Genomic DNA, 16,821 nt, shown 5'->3' with positions numbered 1-16,821 from the left:
GTGTGGGAGGGCGGTGGTTGGATAAATGCCTTGTTCAGCTCTGACCCGAGATCTGGCTGACTTCGTGTGCCGTTCCCATAGGGCAAGCCTGGACATCTTTGACTACATCTACATAGACGCCTTCGGGAAGGGGAAGCAGCTGACTGTGAAGGAGTGTGAATACTTGATTGGCCAGCACGTGACAGCGGCGCTGTACGGGGTGGTCAACGTGAAGAAAGTGTTACAGCGCATGGTGGGAAACCTTTTAAGCCTGGGAAAGCGGTAAGGTTTTCTTGGTTTTCCAGCACTCGTGTCGAGTGCAAGTCTTTGGAGGCATGGATGGCCTTACGGAGGATTTTATTTGATGCACGAATGGTGGGTTTGGCGAAGCCGTGGATGCTGTGGGGCACAGCTGGGATTATCTACAGCCGCCAACCCACTGTGGGAAGAAATGCATCCCCGTGACACGGTGCCGTCCAGTTTAAGATGTGCTAAGTGATTCTTTGACACCTTTGCAGTCTGCTCGTGCATGCTGTCCATAATACTGAAAGTATTCTTGAGTAACAAGGGTATTTTAGATGGGTGAAGGCTATTTTTCGAGGGCAGGATGTTCTCACGTCCAAGTGCTTTGTCAAGTCCCTTGATTTATACATTACTATCACTTAGATAAGAAAAGTATGAAACTATTTTGCTTCTGAGTCAAAGGGGATTTGTCTTATAGGGAAAATAGAAGGTTGTTGAAGTCATAGTTTTGTTTCTTTTTAAATAGGTTTTCTTTTTTTAGAGCAATTTTAGGTTCATAACAAAATGAAGCAGAAAGTACAGAGAGTTTTCGTATCGCCCCTGGCCCTTCTCTCCGCCACAGACTCTCCCACTGTCACTGTCCCCCATCAGAGTGGGACGATAGTTGTGGTTGATGAACCTCCAAGGCCAGGTCATTAACGGAGTTTATGGTTCACATTCGCCTTCACTCTTGTAGTGCGCGTTCTATGGGTTTGAATAAATGCATCATGACATGTGTCCACCGTTGTGGTATCGTACAGAACAGTTTTCTTGTCAGCGTAAGAGTCCTTTGAGCTCTATGTGTTCAGAATTTATTTTTAATTATGTACAGGGTTACTGAGGTGATTGTATAGGGAACACGATTGTGAGTTTAGTTTAATGCCCATCACCAAAGCAGGATACAAAAGTTCTGTTTCTTTGGGGACTATCATTATTACTAAAATCATTGTAGCGACGTGCTGAACAGAAAGGAAGTTCCAGAATTAGAAAAGGTGTGGCATTTGTGTCCATTACTTTTACCACCCGGGCCTTGAAATGGAGGGTCTCAGCTCAGAAGCACCAGAATAAGACGGTGATTTATGTCCCCTGCCAGGGAAGGCATCGACCAGTCCTACCAGCTCCTGAGAGACTCGTTGGATCTCTATCTGGCCATGTACCCGGACCAGGTGCAGCTCCTCCTCCTTCAAGCCAGGCTCTACTTCCACCTGGGAATCTGGCCAGAGAAGGTAATTATTTGACTTTGCTGCTTTGCTCTTGCCTTAGAGAGGGAAATTCTAGCTTGAAAAGGTGGCTCTGGGAGTTCATCCTTGTGTCAGCCTGGGGAGTGATAAACACAGATTGATCCGCTCTCCCGATCTTGGCCCCTCAGTTAAATCCTTTTTGTCTCCTTTACTCTAAAACAATTGCATATACTGCTAGGAGTTGCCTCTTCTCTTTGTGGTCCGTGCCTTAAACCCCTAGAATCACGAGGCCTCAGCTCTGCGTCTCACCTACTCTTGCCCAAACACGTGTTTTCCCCAGGTCACCCCGACTCCGCAAAGGGAAGCAAAACTAAATGTTCCCCATCCAGCTGTGCTGGTAGTCTAGAAAGGTACATAAACACCCGTTTGACAAGGAAAAAATGGATCTTCCGTGTGTTCGGGTCCCACTGCTGGCCTTGAAGGACTGGCTCTGTCTTTGAAAGCTGTTGAATTTTGAGCCGGGTCCACTTGGGCTTCTCCGTGTGCTGACGGCCCCTGTGGCCAGCAGTAAGCCCTTGGAGAGGACCGCACCGTCTGCGATCGGAAACACTCCTCAGCGAGCTGGGGGTGCAGCAGGGAGGGAGCCCGGCGGCTGCAGCATGGGGGCAGCTGCGCATTTCCATCATGCCCTGGCTTGGCTGTGGGAATGTGCTAGGAATCCATTTTGTTTGTGTAGAGCAGCCTGCCGAGAGAATTCTCATACTGAGTGCTCACAGGGATGTCGCCATAAAATCATCTGCTCATGTTATTAGAGAGCGGTACATAGTCCAACTCCACATTGCATAGAATTAAACTGGCTTATTTATTCCCCACTTCAGTGGTCTAACATAGTTCTAAGAAAGGGCACATCAGTAGGAAAATCCCAAGGGAAGGGATCTGTCTTAAAATGCCATGTTGTCCAGCTAGCAGATGTCCTCTCAGAACATCCCTTGATCTGGTAGAACTAGTTTCTCTGCTGAAGTGACCGTCCACTTCCCAGAACCCCCTTGTCCAGAGTTCAGTTTTTTTTTTATTTTTTCACTTTATTTTTGAGACTGTGGTCTACGTAACTCGTTCCTGTCACTTTTTTCTTTAAGGAATTTTGTGATAATTTATAGAATACAGAGAGCCTCTCAAAGCGTGGTTTTTTGTAAGTAAATTCTGTACTTTAATTACACATGAGCCATAGAAGGGGTGAGCTGAAACTCGGCTCTGGGGGAGAGTCTGCAGGAGCTCTCACATCCTTAACCTTTGATGATGGACTCAGTGTAGTTAGTGCTCACGTTGCCCACTGGGGAGGTAACTTCGTATCCTCCTTGGACGGTCCAGGAACGCCATCCTGCCAAGCACATGTCGCGAAAACAAGTTCCAGATTGCTTATGCACAGAACATTTTGCCCACCATGACCATTCATTTGCTTTTGGGCCCAAGCACTTGGACGCCCCCTCATTTGGGATTCAGGAGTGCAACGTAGCTCATTCTCTGCTCCAGTGACTCCCCTCCATATGTGTGTCCTTGAGCTAGGGGAGCGACCTGAGACAGAGCAGCAAAACTGGGGCTCCTGTGGAGGAAGTATTCAGGGGACACTGAAGCAGTTAGAAAAGGCTCCTTTCCAGAACAAGGGTTTGAGTTGGACCTTGGAGGGTGGGAAACCGTTTCAGAGGACAGAAAAGTAGGTTATTTCCACCTATCTGTGGCACAGAGGTGGGCCAGCTCGGTGCTACAGGCCCAACTGATGAGGGTTTATACACATAAACATATGCATATGAAAGTGAGTGTGTTTGTGTGTGTGTGTGTGTGTGTGTGTGTGTGTAAAATATTTTTTTTTTGATCAGTTTCTGGAGGACTTGGAATTAGTTTGGCCTTTTTTTTTTTTTTTTAAGATTTTATTTATTTGACAGAGATCACAAGTAGGCAGAGAGGCAGGCAGAGAGAGAGGAAAGGAAGCAGGCTCCCTGCTGAGCAGAGAACCCGATGCAGAGCTTGATCCCAAGACCCTGAGATCATGACCTGAGCTGAAGGCAGAGGCTTTAACCCGTTGAGCCACCCAGGTGCCCCTTAGTTTGGCCTTTTTAGGTAAAAGGGAAGTATTTCCAAACTGGGAAGACGGGAAAGTCACCTTGTGTTCATTTGAAGTAAATCAGGAAGAGCTAAGAAACACAGGTCCACTGGGTCACTGTGGCCAAGATCCAGGGCTACTGTGGCCATGATGGGAAGAGAGAGTGTAGGATGGTCTCATTTTGAAAAGTCGCTGGCGCTTATCAGACACGTCCTTCCAACCCTGTGGGATGGATGTTGGATTTTTGCCATTCTATAAATAATGAAACCGAGGCAGCCGAAGACGGGTAACCTGCTGAGGCCACCTGCACAGGTATTGATGGCTCAGGAGTTGTGGGAGAGCAGTTTGGTGTCTAAGCCCACCATGCCTCACCCCTGTGCGCCAGCAGGCTCCGGGGAGAGGGTGAAGCCTGTGCGCAGGCAAAGTCTGCTTTCTGCTGCCGGACTTCCTGCTTGTTTTGAACCCCGGCCCTGCCTTCCCCTTTCTTCCTCTGCATCTCGCTGGAAAAGATGTCCTTCCAGTTGTCCAAGGCAAACCGTCTGTGCCCTGGATCCCACTCTGTTTTCCTGTTTCTGCTCTCTGCCATCAGGATTCTACTGACTGGACTATCGCTCATTCTTGGAGAAGAAAACAAAAAGCACTCCCATGACAGCCCTGCTGGCATTCCCCTGCGGCTGCCTCCTTATCTCTCTCCTCCCCCGCAGGGCTCAAGCCCCCGCCAGCTATGCCTACGCGCGACCGTTCGGTGGGATGGCCACCTGCGGTGCCTCCTTCCCGTGCGCCAGAACACAGTGATCATTCCCCCTCCACACACACTGCTCTTGCCAAGGGAGCCAATGACCCCTTCTTACTGAGACCATTCTTGTTGCCAGATCCACAGATAACTTGTCTTTCTTATCTCTCTTGATCGCTGGGGCCGCTCCTGCTCGGAACGCTTCGTTCCTTTGACTCTCTGGCCCGCGGTTCTCAGGTTCTTGCTGGTTCCTTGTCCTGTGTTTCTTCCTTAGAGGCTCCTCACTGTGGGCTAGTTTCTTAGACTTCTGCTGACTCTATTCCTTTCCCCGAAAGGCCGCTGGGCCTCCTTGCTTCAGTTACCACCTGTAGGCTGACTGCTCCTGACCGACGTCCTGCCTGGACCCTGGGCTCCAGACCCACACCCCCCATGTGTGCTGCACATCTGCACAGGGCTCTGTCTCCTAGAGTATTGCAGAGGCCGCCTGACTGCTCGTCCCTCTGTCCTTAGACCCTTTGAACCCGTTTAACACACTGTAGCCAGAGTCTTCCTTCCTAAAGTGCTCAGAGCCCTCTGAGTGGCTACCCCGGTGCCTTGCAGATCCGGCTCATTGTGTTCAGTACAGCTTACTAGTTTCTTGGGGGTCTGGCCCTGCCAGCTTGAGCTTCTCAGCTCTCACAGTTGCCCCTTTGGTGCTCCGCTCCCCAGCCATGTCCTCCATTCGTCCCTGTTCTCTTGCGTTGGTCCTTGGCGTGGCCCACAGCACTGCCTAAAACACCTTTCCTTAGCCCTCAGTCCTATGTGTCGGCTACTTTTTGCCAAGCTTTAGCTTCGCCTCCGAAAGCCCTTCCTCGGCCCCTCCGTGGCGGTCAGCTTCCCCTGGCCCACCAGCCACGTGCTTGTCCTTTTGAAAACCTTTCTGTAAGCATACCATCACTGTTTGTTTACTGTGCCTTCCACCACGGACTAGGCTCTCTAAGGACAAGGACCACATTTGCTTTGTTCTTCACCGTAGCTACTGCCCTTGCTCTTAGCACTACGGTGAAGTGAGGTGTTCCTTGCTCCCACAACATGGTAGGTGCTCAAGAAAGATGCTGGAATGAATGATTAAGAAGTGACAGAACTTTGGGACACCTGGGTGGCTCAGTCAGTTAAGTGACTGCCTTCAACTCAGGTCACGGTCTCTGGGTCCTGGGATTGAACCCCGCATCAGGCTCCCTGCTCAGTGGGGAGTCTGGCTTCTCTCTCTCTCTCCTTCAAATAAATAAATAAAATCTTTTTTTTTTTTTTAAGATTTTATTTATTTATTTGATAAAGAGGGAGACAGCGAGAGAGAGAGAGAGCACAAGCAGGCAGAGTGGTAGAGGGAGAAATATGCTTCCCGCCAAGCAGGGAGCCCAATGTGGGGCTCCATCCCAGGACCCCAGGATCACGACCTGAGCCAAAGGCAGCTGCCTAACAACTGAGCCACCCAGGGGCCCCAAATAAATAAAATCTTTAAAAAAAAAAAAAAAGGGACAGAACTTCATTAGATAATGAGGGAGAGGATGTCCAGCTTTTCCACAATGTTTGGCCACATTAAGAGTGAGTGTTTGGATAGCAGATTTGTTTCAGAGACAGGAGAAGGTGTCCAGTTTGGGGCATGCTGGATTTGATACAATCTGGGGCCATCGAGGGCAGCTGTCTGAGGGCATTCGGCAGGGGCTCCTCACATCAGCACCCGGTGGCTGAAGCCCCAGAGGCCACAGACAAATGGATATCTGAGGCCCGGAGCCAAGCGCATCGTAGAGAGTCTCGGGGGAAACCTGTAGTTAGGAGAGCAGAATAGGGCCAGCAGACTCTGCCTCCTGGCTTTGTCACGTTTCTTCGAAGGCACATCTTGTAGAAGTCCCATTTGTTTACTCTCCGTCTCTGGCTGCTTTCCAGCCGCAGGGGGCAAAGACGAGTCGTTGGGTCGTAGACCATATGGCCCACAAAGCCTGAAGTATTCGTTCTCGGGCTCTTTACAGTAAGGGTTGCCAAATGTGAGTGATAGACACCTCCACCTCTCGTTCTAAGATCTCTACCCCCAAAACTGTGGGCTCCTGGGATTATTGGCCTGGACATTTGGTTGCCGTGGTTCTTCAGGAGCACGCCAGGGCCCCAGCCCGCTCTCTTTTCTGTTTCTGCCCTCTCCCTTCACCCTGTCATCCACACATCAGGAGAAGGAGGCCGTAATTACCCCTGAACCGTATCTCCTTCTGATACTCCGGGTGAGTTGGAGACTTCCTTCGTGCTTAGAAAAGTTACTTCTGTTCCACTTATCTGCCAGGGAGGGGCTGCTAGTTTGGGAGGGGAGCTGTGTTTGCAGAAAGTCACGGAAGTGCAATTAAAAGTAACTGTAGTCGACCCTTATGCAACCCGGGGGTTGGGGTGCTGGCCCCCGATGCGGTTAAAAATCCACATACAATTTGACTTCCCCAGAACTTAACTAGCAGCCTGCTCTCGACCAGAGGCCTTACTGGTAGCAAGTAGTTGATGAACATATACACGCTATATGAAAGTGTACTGTGTTCTTAATAAAGTAAGATTCTTAATAAAGTAAGATTGTTCTACAATAAAGGAAGCTAGAGGAAAGAAAATGTTACTAAGAAAATCACAAAGAAAAAATAGATTTGCAGCCCTGTACTAGAAACAGTCGTCACGTGAGTGGACCCACACAGTTCAAACCCAAGGGTCTGCTGTGCTTGGAACTGCGTGTGGGAACACAAGGGAAGCCATATGCACGCAGAGGAAATAGAAGCTCACCATTCAAATCCCATGCTTTCAGCTAAAAAGTATACATATTGTCTGTGTCCCCCACTACTAGAGGTGGGATATGGGAGGAAACTGGCACTCAGGTGCTACTTGTTGAAACTGGATTTGAGGTGCTTAGGGTTGTACCATTTGGTCCATTTTCCTAAGAGTGAATTAAAATGCTCCTTGTCTCGCTTTGGTCAGATGGTGGTTGAGACCTGATACTGAAAGTCCACTTCGGGTCCACACCTCCCTCCCCTCACAGCCCGGGAACCTCAGGCAAGCTCCTTAACTTCATAGTGCCTGATTCCTCTTCTGGAAGTCCTCGATGATGGTACTGCCAACCTTCAGCTTGGGAGGAGTAAATGAAGTAAGACGTGGTGGGCTGGGCACAGTGATCAGCGGAGAAGCAGCGTTCAGTAAATACCGAGATCCTGGAAGTCTCGATCTGGAAGACAAGATCAGGTTTCGGAATAACTAGTCTTCACAACACTTTTACTGGGTCAAAATGTATCAGGAAATAGGACAGTTATTAATCATCTTTTGGTAAGTGAATAAACTAGACGTAGAAACAGCCAGTTTGATGGATCTGGGACTAGAATCCAGGTCATTCTGTCTGCTCGAATGCTCTTTCTCAGGACTCCGTAAAGAGGAAGAGATCCTGTTCCCCAAGGAGGAGCACGTCCGAGAGCCTCTGCCGAATGCCGTAGTAGAACAGGCGCTGGATGATTTTGTGTGTGTGTGTGTGTGAAGCTTCATTTGAATCTGCAGTTTTCCTTAGAGGCACTGTGTACAGTAGGAGGAACCGTGACCTTGGAGTCAGACGGTTCTGCTGCTAGTGGCTTAGTCATTTCCATTCCACAGAGATGTGGTCTCTCCTTGCCCACTCACGTACAGCGTTCCACGGGGAGTTACAGTAATTGAAGCGATGTGTACGCTTCTAGAACCTGAGACCTGGTTCTAGAACCTGAGACTTCATCAGCTCAGCTCATTCGTATCACTCGGGTGTCTTCTCTGTCACCCCTTCCACCTTGTGCGGCAAAGGCAGCTCTGTCCCCTTGAGCTGGACCAAAGCAGCTTAGCAGCTCTCTTACCCCCCCCCCCCAGTTGACAAGTGGCAGATTATAATCGTCTCCTTTCAGTGTATGAAAAACCGAATCCCCACACTGACCAAGACTGTTAGAACCTTTTAGAGTTCCATAATCCAGACGTGGCCACCCGGCCTCCTCCCCCGTGCTTACTGCAGCACACCGAGTTTCTGAGTCACTCCTCTATCCTGCTGGTCGGATTTGAAAGTCTGGGGCCAGTGCCCAGCCTTTGAAGGGCGACCAGCAGCTCACAGACTGCGGGGTCCATCAGCACGGCCCTGCCTTGCCGTCCTTCGCCAGGTTATGTAGGTCTAAATCCCGTGCCGTGAAAAAGAAAAGGCCTAAATGAAAATATTATCTCCTAGTCTTTCTGTCTTGTCTTGAAGGTGCTTGACATCCTCCAGCACATTCAGACCCTAGACCCCGGGCAGCACGGGGCGGTAGGCTATCTGGTGCAGCACACGTTAGAGCACATTGAGCGCAAGAAGGAGGAGGTGGGCGTGGAGGTGAAGCTGCGCTCCCACGAGAAGCACAGAGACGTCTGCTACTCTATTGGGCTCATTATGAAGCATAAGAGGTGAGTGCCTGTGCCGCCCATCCCCCCCGCGCCTGCAGAGGACGCCTGGAGCGCCCCCCCCCCCAGCATGCTTCTCAGGAGCCACTGCGTCTGAGTGTCCACCGCAGAAACCACCGAAGGCTGAACTGGTCTGAACCGGATCCACTCTTTTTGTTCTGTCAGGAGGATCTGTAAGCCCCAGGGTTCTTTTCCCTCTCATTTCCTCATTGTTCTGATTCTGCTTTTCATCTCCATCCCTTTGCGTCTGAGTCGTGGGTAGGGTTTGCTGGGTAGTAGGGCCTGCGGTGCTGGAGTACTAGGCGAGATGCAAGTGTCTCCACGGCAACTGTGCTGAATGCCCCCCACCCCCTGCTGGCTGGGAGGGGGGGGGTGCCCGTTCTCAATGGCCTGTGTTCTTGCCCCACTGTTGAGAATGCACTTACTTACGTAGTAAATGGCAAATGGTATTTCACCGTGGTTTTCGTGTGCATTTCCCAGATTGCAGTCTGATTATGCAGAGTGACTCGTAATGTACAAAAAGAAGCTCCTTCAGGTTTCTTTTTATGAAGCATCTCTTCTAGTATTCTTACTTTTCACCTGAGTCATTTGCCTTTCTTGTTGGTTTGTAGCCATGTGTCCTGCCGCGGCGTCTGTATGCATGTACACGGCAAATACCTATTCCTGGTGCGGTACTAGCATTCTTCATTCTTTTATTGCATTTTTTTTTTCAACTTCATTATGGAAATTTCAGACATACACCCGTGAAGATGAGTATAGCGAACCAGGGGCACGTGCTCCCATACCCAGCCTCAGCCGTTGTGAGGGTTCGCCCTCACTGTTCCTCCCCCAGGCCCACCATACACCCACCTCCCCAGGCCCGTACCAGACGTCATTCCCTCTGTAGCTGTTGAATTTCATGTCCCTAAAAGGTATAGGCTTGCTCTGTTGCTTAGAAGTACATTTACCATCCTCTTGTCGCACCTAAGGAAAGACAGTTCCTTCACCTCGTCACATCAGTCTGGTCAGGGTTCCTGTTGCCTGGTGGCCTGTATGTGTTCTAACAGTCTGTTTGGATCTGGCTCCTGTAATACTATTGAATGGATTGAGACTCTATCCTTAGGGACTGAATTGTTCCTACCTGGCTTAAGGAATCTTAAACCCATCCTATGTCATGAAGCTATCTTAGAAATTCTGCATTTTATATCTAGGCCTTCGTCCCGCTAACATTGTGCATTGCTCTCAGGCCCAAGTCTTCATACCCTTTCCATTTGGATAACCAATTGTCCCATGACGGTTGGTTGAAGTTTTTTCTTTTCCAACTGCGGTGCTATGTTGATAATGAGAGTGGCTTACAAAGGGGGCCACGAGTGTCCTGAAAAATGCTTAACAGGGATAAACGCAGGTGAGTTTGTAAGGGCATGAGCTTAGGAGAACCAAGCCATTATTTATACATCCCATAGTCACCGTGACAGGGTCCCAGGGAACTGATTTGCCATTGCTCTTATGTTAATTAGGTATGGCTATAACTGTGTGATCTATGGTTGGGACCCCACCTGCATGATGGGACACGAGTGGATCCGAAACATGAACGTTCACAGCCTGCCTCATGGCCATCATCAGCCTTTCTATAATGTTCTGGTGGAGGATGGTTCTTGTAGATATGCAGCCCAAGGTAAGTAGTCAGTTCTTTGTGTACCTGTAATGACATGCAGGCGCATGCTTTTTTTTTTTTTTTTAAAGATTTTTTTATTTTATTTATTTGTCAGAGAGAGAGCAAGCACAGGCAGACAGAATGGCAGGCAGAGGCAGAGGGAGAAGCAGGCTCCCTGATGAGCAAGGAGCCCGATGCGGGACTCGATCCCGGGACGCTGGGATCATGACCTGAGCCGAAGGCAGCTGCTTAACCAACTGAGGCACCCAGGCGTCCCTTTTTTTTTTTTTTTTTTTTAAGATTTTATTTATTTATTTGACAGAGATCACAAGTAGGCAGAGCAGCAGGCAGAGAGAGGGGGGGGAAGCAGGCTCCCTGCTGAGCAGAGAGCCCGATGCAGGGCTTGATCCCAGGACCCTGAGATCATGACCTGAGCTGAAGGCAGAGGCTTAACCCACTGAGCCACCCAGGCAGCCCATGTAGGCACATCTTAAGCACACATTTGAGCACGCTGATACTGTGGGCATAGTTATCAATGTTATTTAGAGATGACAGTTGACAGTTGTCCCATGGCTAACCTCATCAGGGCCAATACTCTGCTAAACGTGGATAGGTGTGCCCTAGTGTGGCCATGCCATGGGTTAATTACTCACTGCCCCCAGATCCCCCAGATTCTCCCCTCCATCACCACCACACCCAGACCCTCTTCCAGTGCTGTTGCCGACCTCTGTTCTGATTGGTCATTACCTTTGCCAGTCAAATTCCTGAAAGTCTTGCTTGCCAGGCCTTGTGATTGGCTCCCTCCAGGCAGAGAGGGCCAGCCTGTGCCATGCGCTTGTGGCCTGTTGGAGCTGGAGGGCAATGAGTGGACACTGTTGGGGGGAACTACCCTAGCAGCCTCTGGCACCCTGAGACTGGCCTCGGGTTGTGCTCCACCCACACCCTCCCAAGGCCCCCCCACCCCGCCTGTGTGGAGACTCCCTCAAGTGGCCATGATGGGAACTGCAGTCCACAGCTGTTGGAAAAGGCAATAATGAAGATCCTGGGTGTGTAAAAATCTCAGAAGTATCAAAAGACTAGGAAGTTTCCTATTCGTGTTGATTCATCAGAAGCTGAGAGAGAATTGTATACAGAATCAAGAGAAAGTCTGTTCATTGAGGCTGCAAGTCACTTAACCTCCTTCAGTATAACGGAATTTGTAGGAGAGTGTGTGTGCCCGGGTCAGAGCAAGGGGCCGACAGGGAGGTTATCTGACTTTGAAGTCATGCCATATTAAAAAAAAAAAAAAAAAAATCACATAGGGGCTCCCGGGTGACTCAGTCAGTTAAGCGTCTCCCTTTGGACTCGGGTTATGATCCCAGCATCCTGGGATTGAGCCCCACATGGGGCTCCCTGCTCAGCGGCGAGCCAGCGGGAACCCTCTCCCACTCCCCCTGCTTGTGTTGCCTCTCTCACTAACTCTCTCATAAATAAGTAAAATCTTTTAAAGAAATTTAAAAGTGATGGGGCACCTGGGTGGCTCAGTGGGTTGGGCCTCTGCCTTCAGCTCAGGTCATGGTCCCAGAGTCCTGGGATGGAGCCCCGCATCGGGCTCTCTGCTCAGCAGGGAGCCTGCTTCCTCCTCTCTCTCTGCCTGCCTCTCTGCCTACTTGTGACCTCTATCTGTCAAATAAATAAAATTAAATTAAAAAATCTGAAGAAATTTAAAAGTGAAAAAATAACATAAAATTAAATAGGCTTTGCAGGTTTTAGGTGTTCTGAATTTGGTGTCTGTTGAAGATTCAGGAATTCATCTCAACAGATCTAAGTAAACATGCAATGTAAAATTTAGAGTTATGATATGGTAATGACTTTGCAAAAAAAAATAGTACACTTGATATCTGGTTGCAGTTTTACATTCTAAAACTGAGATTGAGCAAAGTGATTGTGGGTAATGTCAGCAAGTTGCCTTTTTTAGTTTTAAATTCTGAGACTTTCAGAACGTTTTTGACGTGAACAGCTGGAATTCCCCTATGAGAGCGGTCCGCCTTCTCCCAGGGCTCCTATCGGCCTGCAGTTTCCCGGGAATCTGCTGCATGCCAGGTCGGTGCAGCATCGCGGGTCCAGGCAGCACCCTGGGCCTGTGCACTTGGACGTGCTCAGGGGTGCCTCAGGGTCTCAAGTTCTTGTGGCGGCATCTCTGACTTCCCTGTCTTTCCCCTCTGCGGTCCCGGTGGTCTGCAGACGACACCAGCTCCGTCTCCTGAATGTCTGTCCCTCGTGTTTCCGCCCACTAGTGGCTATTCCCGGCGCTTCTCCACACAGGGCTATAGGTATTCCTGGCCGCACCGTGCCAACTTTCTCAGTGGTGTCCCCCCAGACTCCCCTGCAGGGCCCAGAGGTGACCTGGACCCTCCCTCACAGCCTCATCTCTGTTCCCAGCCCATCAACCTTTGTGGTTCCTTGAGACCATCCTGTTTGCAGGTTTTCACACAGGTGATTGTTCCTTGTGAACAGGCTCTTTTCTCCCCGCTGCCACTCCCCCACAGGCTCAGATCGGGTCATTTGTCCCGGCCCTGAGCTCCCTGACACCCTCCCCTTCTGAGTCCTCACACCTTTGGGAGAGTTGCAGTGTTTCCCATCGAACCATCTGGCTCTCAGCCCAGTAAGCTCCTGAGAGCACACCCAGAGCCCAGTCTGCCTGTCCCGTGATGAGTCCCCGTAGATGTTCTCATCTCTCACAGAGCAGCCTACAAACGGAAGTGCATGATAATGAGATGCGTGTAAGTAGCAGGTCACTACTCAGGTGCTAGCTTTTTTAATGACTTTCTTAAAGTTAAGCATATTTTCCAAATATGCTTAAAATATGGTTAAAACATCAAATACCCCATACACCTTCCATTAGATACGACAGCTAGCATTTAGCGTCTGTGTTTTATCTGTAGAGATTTCAGGTTTTTGGTAAACCATTGAAGACTCCTGCAGACATCAGGACTTAAATACCGAATCACGCATCTTCTAAGAACAAGATGCTTCTGTGCGTTACTGTAGTTACATCACCACACGTAGCAAGTAACATTGACCTCCTGTCTCGTCCTGGGTCAGTGGTCACATCCCGGTTATCACAGTGTAACTTTGATAGGTGTTGGTTTGTTTTCACGCCATGATCCAGCCAGGATTCACACAAATGATTCCGCACTTGGTTTCTGTTGTCTCTCTAAAGGCGTAGTCCTCTCTCGATAAAACCAGTTAGCTCCTTATTCCTCACCTTGTTTTCTTCCTTTTTCATGTGACTTTCATTTTCTGAACTCTCCAGGCCGGTTGTCATAGAAATTGCCTCACATTCTGGATCTGTCTCACTGTTTCCTTATCTGTATTGTCTGTAAACCGGAGGCTGATAAGGTCTGAGGCTTGATTAGATCAGGTTAATATTTTTGGGCTAGAATGCTTCTTGTCAGATGCGTGTCTGTCACGTGCATCTTCTCCAGAGCCCCTGCTCTCTGATGTCCCACTGTCAGTAGGTGGAGTTTGGTCACTTGGCTAAGATCGTGTAAGGGAGTTTTCCCTTTGCAGCTAACACTGTGACGTCCTGTGAATATCCCATTCCCCAGTGACCACAGTCCCTCATTTTGTTTTAGCATCTGTTGAATCTCCTTGCCTAAATTATTAGAGGAGAGCTGCAGCATGATGATTTTTACTGCTGTTGTTTTCCCTGCTTCTGTAAACAGGAGCTTTCCTGCCTCCAGTCCCCCCATCCCGTTCCCCTTTCTCCCTCCCCACTTATCCCTCTACTTTCTGTCTCTGTGCCTCTCCTCCCATAAATTCCTAGATTTTTATTTAGTCAGTGTGTTAAAATCATTTGGGACAGTTTATGCTCAGATTAACCCATGTTTAGCCAAACGTAAACCTTGAGAGGCTAAATTTAAATTTAAAAAATACTGGGGCACCTGGCTGGCTCAGTTGCTAATGCAGCTCTTGACCTCGGGGTCCTGAGTTCGAGCCCCATGTCGGGTATAGAGATTACTTAAAAATAAAATATTTTTTAAAAAACCAACTTACTTCAATATGTTTTTGAACATTTCTGGGTTAATTTATTTGCATCAGATTATTTTGCTTTTAAATTTTTTCTTGCTTTAAATTTTCAGCCTATGACTCAGGTAATCCTTTTAACTTGGGTAGAGCCCACTGATGAATGCCTCCCTAATTATAAGCCCTTCGCAGAGAGATGAGAGAGTGAATTATAAGCCACATGCATGCATGAGATCCTCAAATAGTTTTAGTCTACATAATTAAGAGAATTTTTCTCTCAATATGTTAGACTGTACTTAAATCCAAATGGGGAGGTAGATAGCATCTTGCATGTGTTTAACTTTTGTGCCCACTAGGGGGCATGCTTTAGTACTGTCTGGACACCAGGGGGGAGCAGCGCGTCCTATCTCAGCTTCCCTCTGTACTTCTTAGCTACTGCAGAAAGTGAACACCACAGGTGGTCAGAATCAAGTCAGCTGCCCATATTGGAAGGCCCGTCATTCCCTGCAGTGTGAGAACCCAGTTCTTACGTGTGTCTTGTGTAAGAATGGGCACGCGCCTCAGAGGATGCTTGGTGCATGGTAGGCCTCGCCAAGCGTCAGCTCCCCTTTCTGTCCTTCGTCTGACGCTTCAGAACGAGTTTCCACCCACGAGCAGTCCGTGGCAGTCCGCACGTGCTGGCGTGCGGGTGGAGTATACATTTCCAGCCACTGCCGAGCGGGGCATGGCTGTTTGTTTTAAACTGTGACTATCTCAAGTGCCCATTCTGCCGTGTCCCAGCAGTGCCACCCCTGGGTCCGTCCACTGGAGACACAGTGACGCAGGTCTCTGTATTCTTGTTATACTAGGACAAAGGTGTCATTCGTGCGACTCCCCTGGTAAACTTGGATCTATCTAAACTCTGGAATGCTAAGCTGCAGTCAGTCCCGTTGCTGATAAATGCTTACCGTGTGCTATAATACTGCACACACATGCGTACACGTATGCAGTTATGCTGTACACCGAAAACAATCCAGATTCTCTTTGTACGTAGTTATGTTTAGCTCCTTCTATTTGTGTTCACAGAAGAGGGTCTAGAAGGATACACTCACAGTGGGTGGTTTCTTCTCAGGAGGGGATGACTCTACGTGGTATTGCCATAGTTGTATAGAACTATATTTGTGTACCCGGGTGGCTGAAGTTTTTTATTTTTTGTCTTAAGTAGGCTCCATGCCCAGCGTGGGGCTCGAACTCATGACTCTGAGATCGAGTCGCATGCCCTACCAGCTGAGCCAACCAGCCAGCCCTGGGGTAGCTGAATATTTAAAATAAGATAAGCAGACGCATTTCCGTAAAAATGTCAAGGAAATTGGGAAGGACTTAGGATTTCTCCAGGACTTTTAAGTAGGCCCTGTTTGATATTTTCTCACGAAAGTTTTATATTGCTTAGTTTTTTCATTCCCCTTCAGGTAAATTTTTTTTTAAACTTTATTTAGTGGATTTCCCCCTCTTAATACATAGTCGCCATCTTCATTATCTTTTCTTCTCAGAAATGTTTTTATCAAGGCGCCTGGGTGGCTCAATCAGTTAAACATCCAACTCTTGATTTCATCTCAGGTCATGATTTCAGGGTCCTGGGATTGAAACCCGCATTGGGCTCTGCACTCAGCAAGGAGTCTGCTTGAGATTCTCTCTCCCTCTCTGTTTCCCTCTACCACTCCCCTTGCCCCCGCTCATGCTCTCTTGCTCTCTCTAAAAAATCTTTTTAAGAAATTTATTTATTCACTTGAGACAGAGAGAGAGAGAGAAGGAGCAGCAGGGAGAGGCAGAGGTAGAGGGAGAAGCAGACTCCCCACTGAGCCGGGATCCTGATGTGGGGCTTAGTCCCAGGACCCTGAGATCATAACCTGAGCTGGAGGCAGATGCTTAATCATCTGAGCCACCCAGGCACCCCCCAAATAAATATTTTTTTAAAAAATGTTTTTATTGGGGCACCTGGGTGACTCAATGGGTTAAGCCTCTGCCTTCGGCTCAGGTCATGATCTCAGGGTCCTGGGATCAAGCCCCACATTGGGCTCTCAGCTCAACGGGGAGTCTGCTTCCTTTCCTCTCTGCCTACTTGTGATCTCTGTCTGTTAAATAAATAAATAAAATCTTAAAAATAAATAAACAAATAATGTTTTATTAATACCTCTTTCCTGTTTTGCTAGGAGCCTGGGCAGGTAAATAAATGCACAGAACCCAGCCCCTGTCCCTCTTACTGGCTAGGCAGGGGGCCACGAGCACTGCCTTGGGCTCCCGCTGACCCCTCACGTGACTTCCCAGACAATCTGTCTGTGCTTCCCGTGCCTCTCCGGCCCACACACAGAATCCTGCGCAGCCACTACTGGCTCACATTATCCTTCCAGATCCATGATCAAAATCTGACCTTGACCTTTCTCTCCTCCCAGTACTCGAGCTGCTACTTAATACACACAGAAACGGGGAGGGA

The 16,821-nt window shown here is 48.8% G+C and overlaps 1 protein-coding gene across 4 annotated transcripts in view; it reads left to right on the top strand.

Annotated features, from left to right (window-relative positions):
• LOC111156393 (F-box protein 21) overlaps positions 1-16,821 on the top strand; it is a 53,309-nt gene that overhangs the window by 23,874 nt on the left and 12,614 nt on the right. For 3 of the 4 annotated variants that reach the window (XR_002641201.1, XM_022517240.1, XM_022517242.1), the window contains 4 exons: positions 82-261; positions 1,355-1,487; positions 8,502-8,713; positions 10,207-10,364. Coding sequence is in view for 3 of the 4 variants with exons in the window: in XM_022517240.1 (XP_022372948.1) it covers positions 82-261; positions 1,355-1,487; positions 8,502-8,713; positions 10,207-10,364 (683 nt within the window). In the remaining variant the exon portion in view is untranslated. The remainder of the gene's footprint in view (positions 1-81; positions 262-1,354; positions 1,488-8,501; positions 8,714-10,206; positions 10,365-16,821) is intronic. The other variant, XM_022517241.1, reaches the window with a different exon arrangement.

The sequence above is a fragment of the Enhydra lutris genome, unplaced genomic scaffold (genome assembly GCF_002288905.1).
Source record: "Enhydra lutris kenyoni isolate GAN:26980312 unplaced genomic scaffold, ASM228890v2 scaffoldscaffold46, whole genome shotgun sequence".
Classification (NCBI taxonomy): domain Eukaryota; kingdom Metazoa; phylum Chordata; class Mammalia; order Carnivora; family Mustelidae; genus Enhydra; species Enhydra lutris.
Note: the sequence above shows the minus strand (reverse complement) of the source record. Positions and strands in the feature narration are given on the sequence as shown.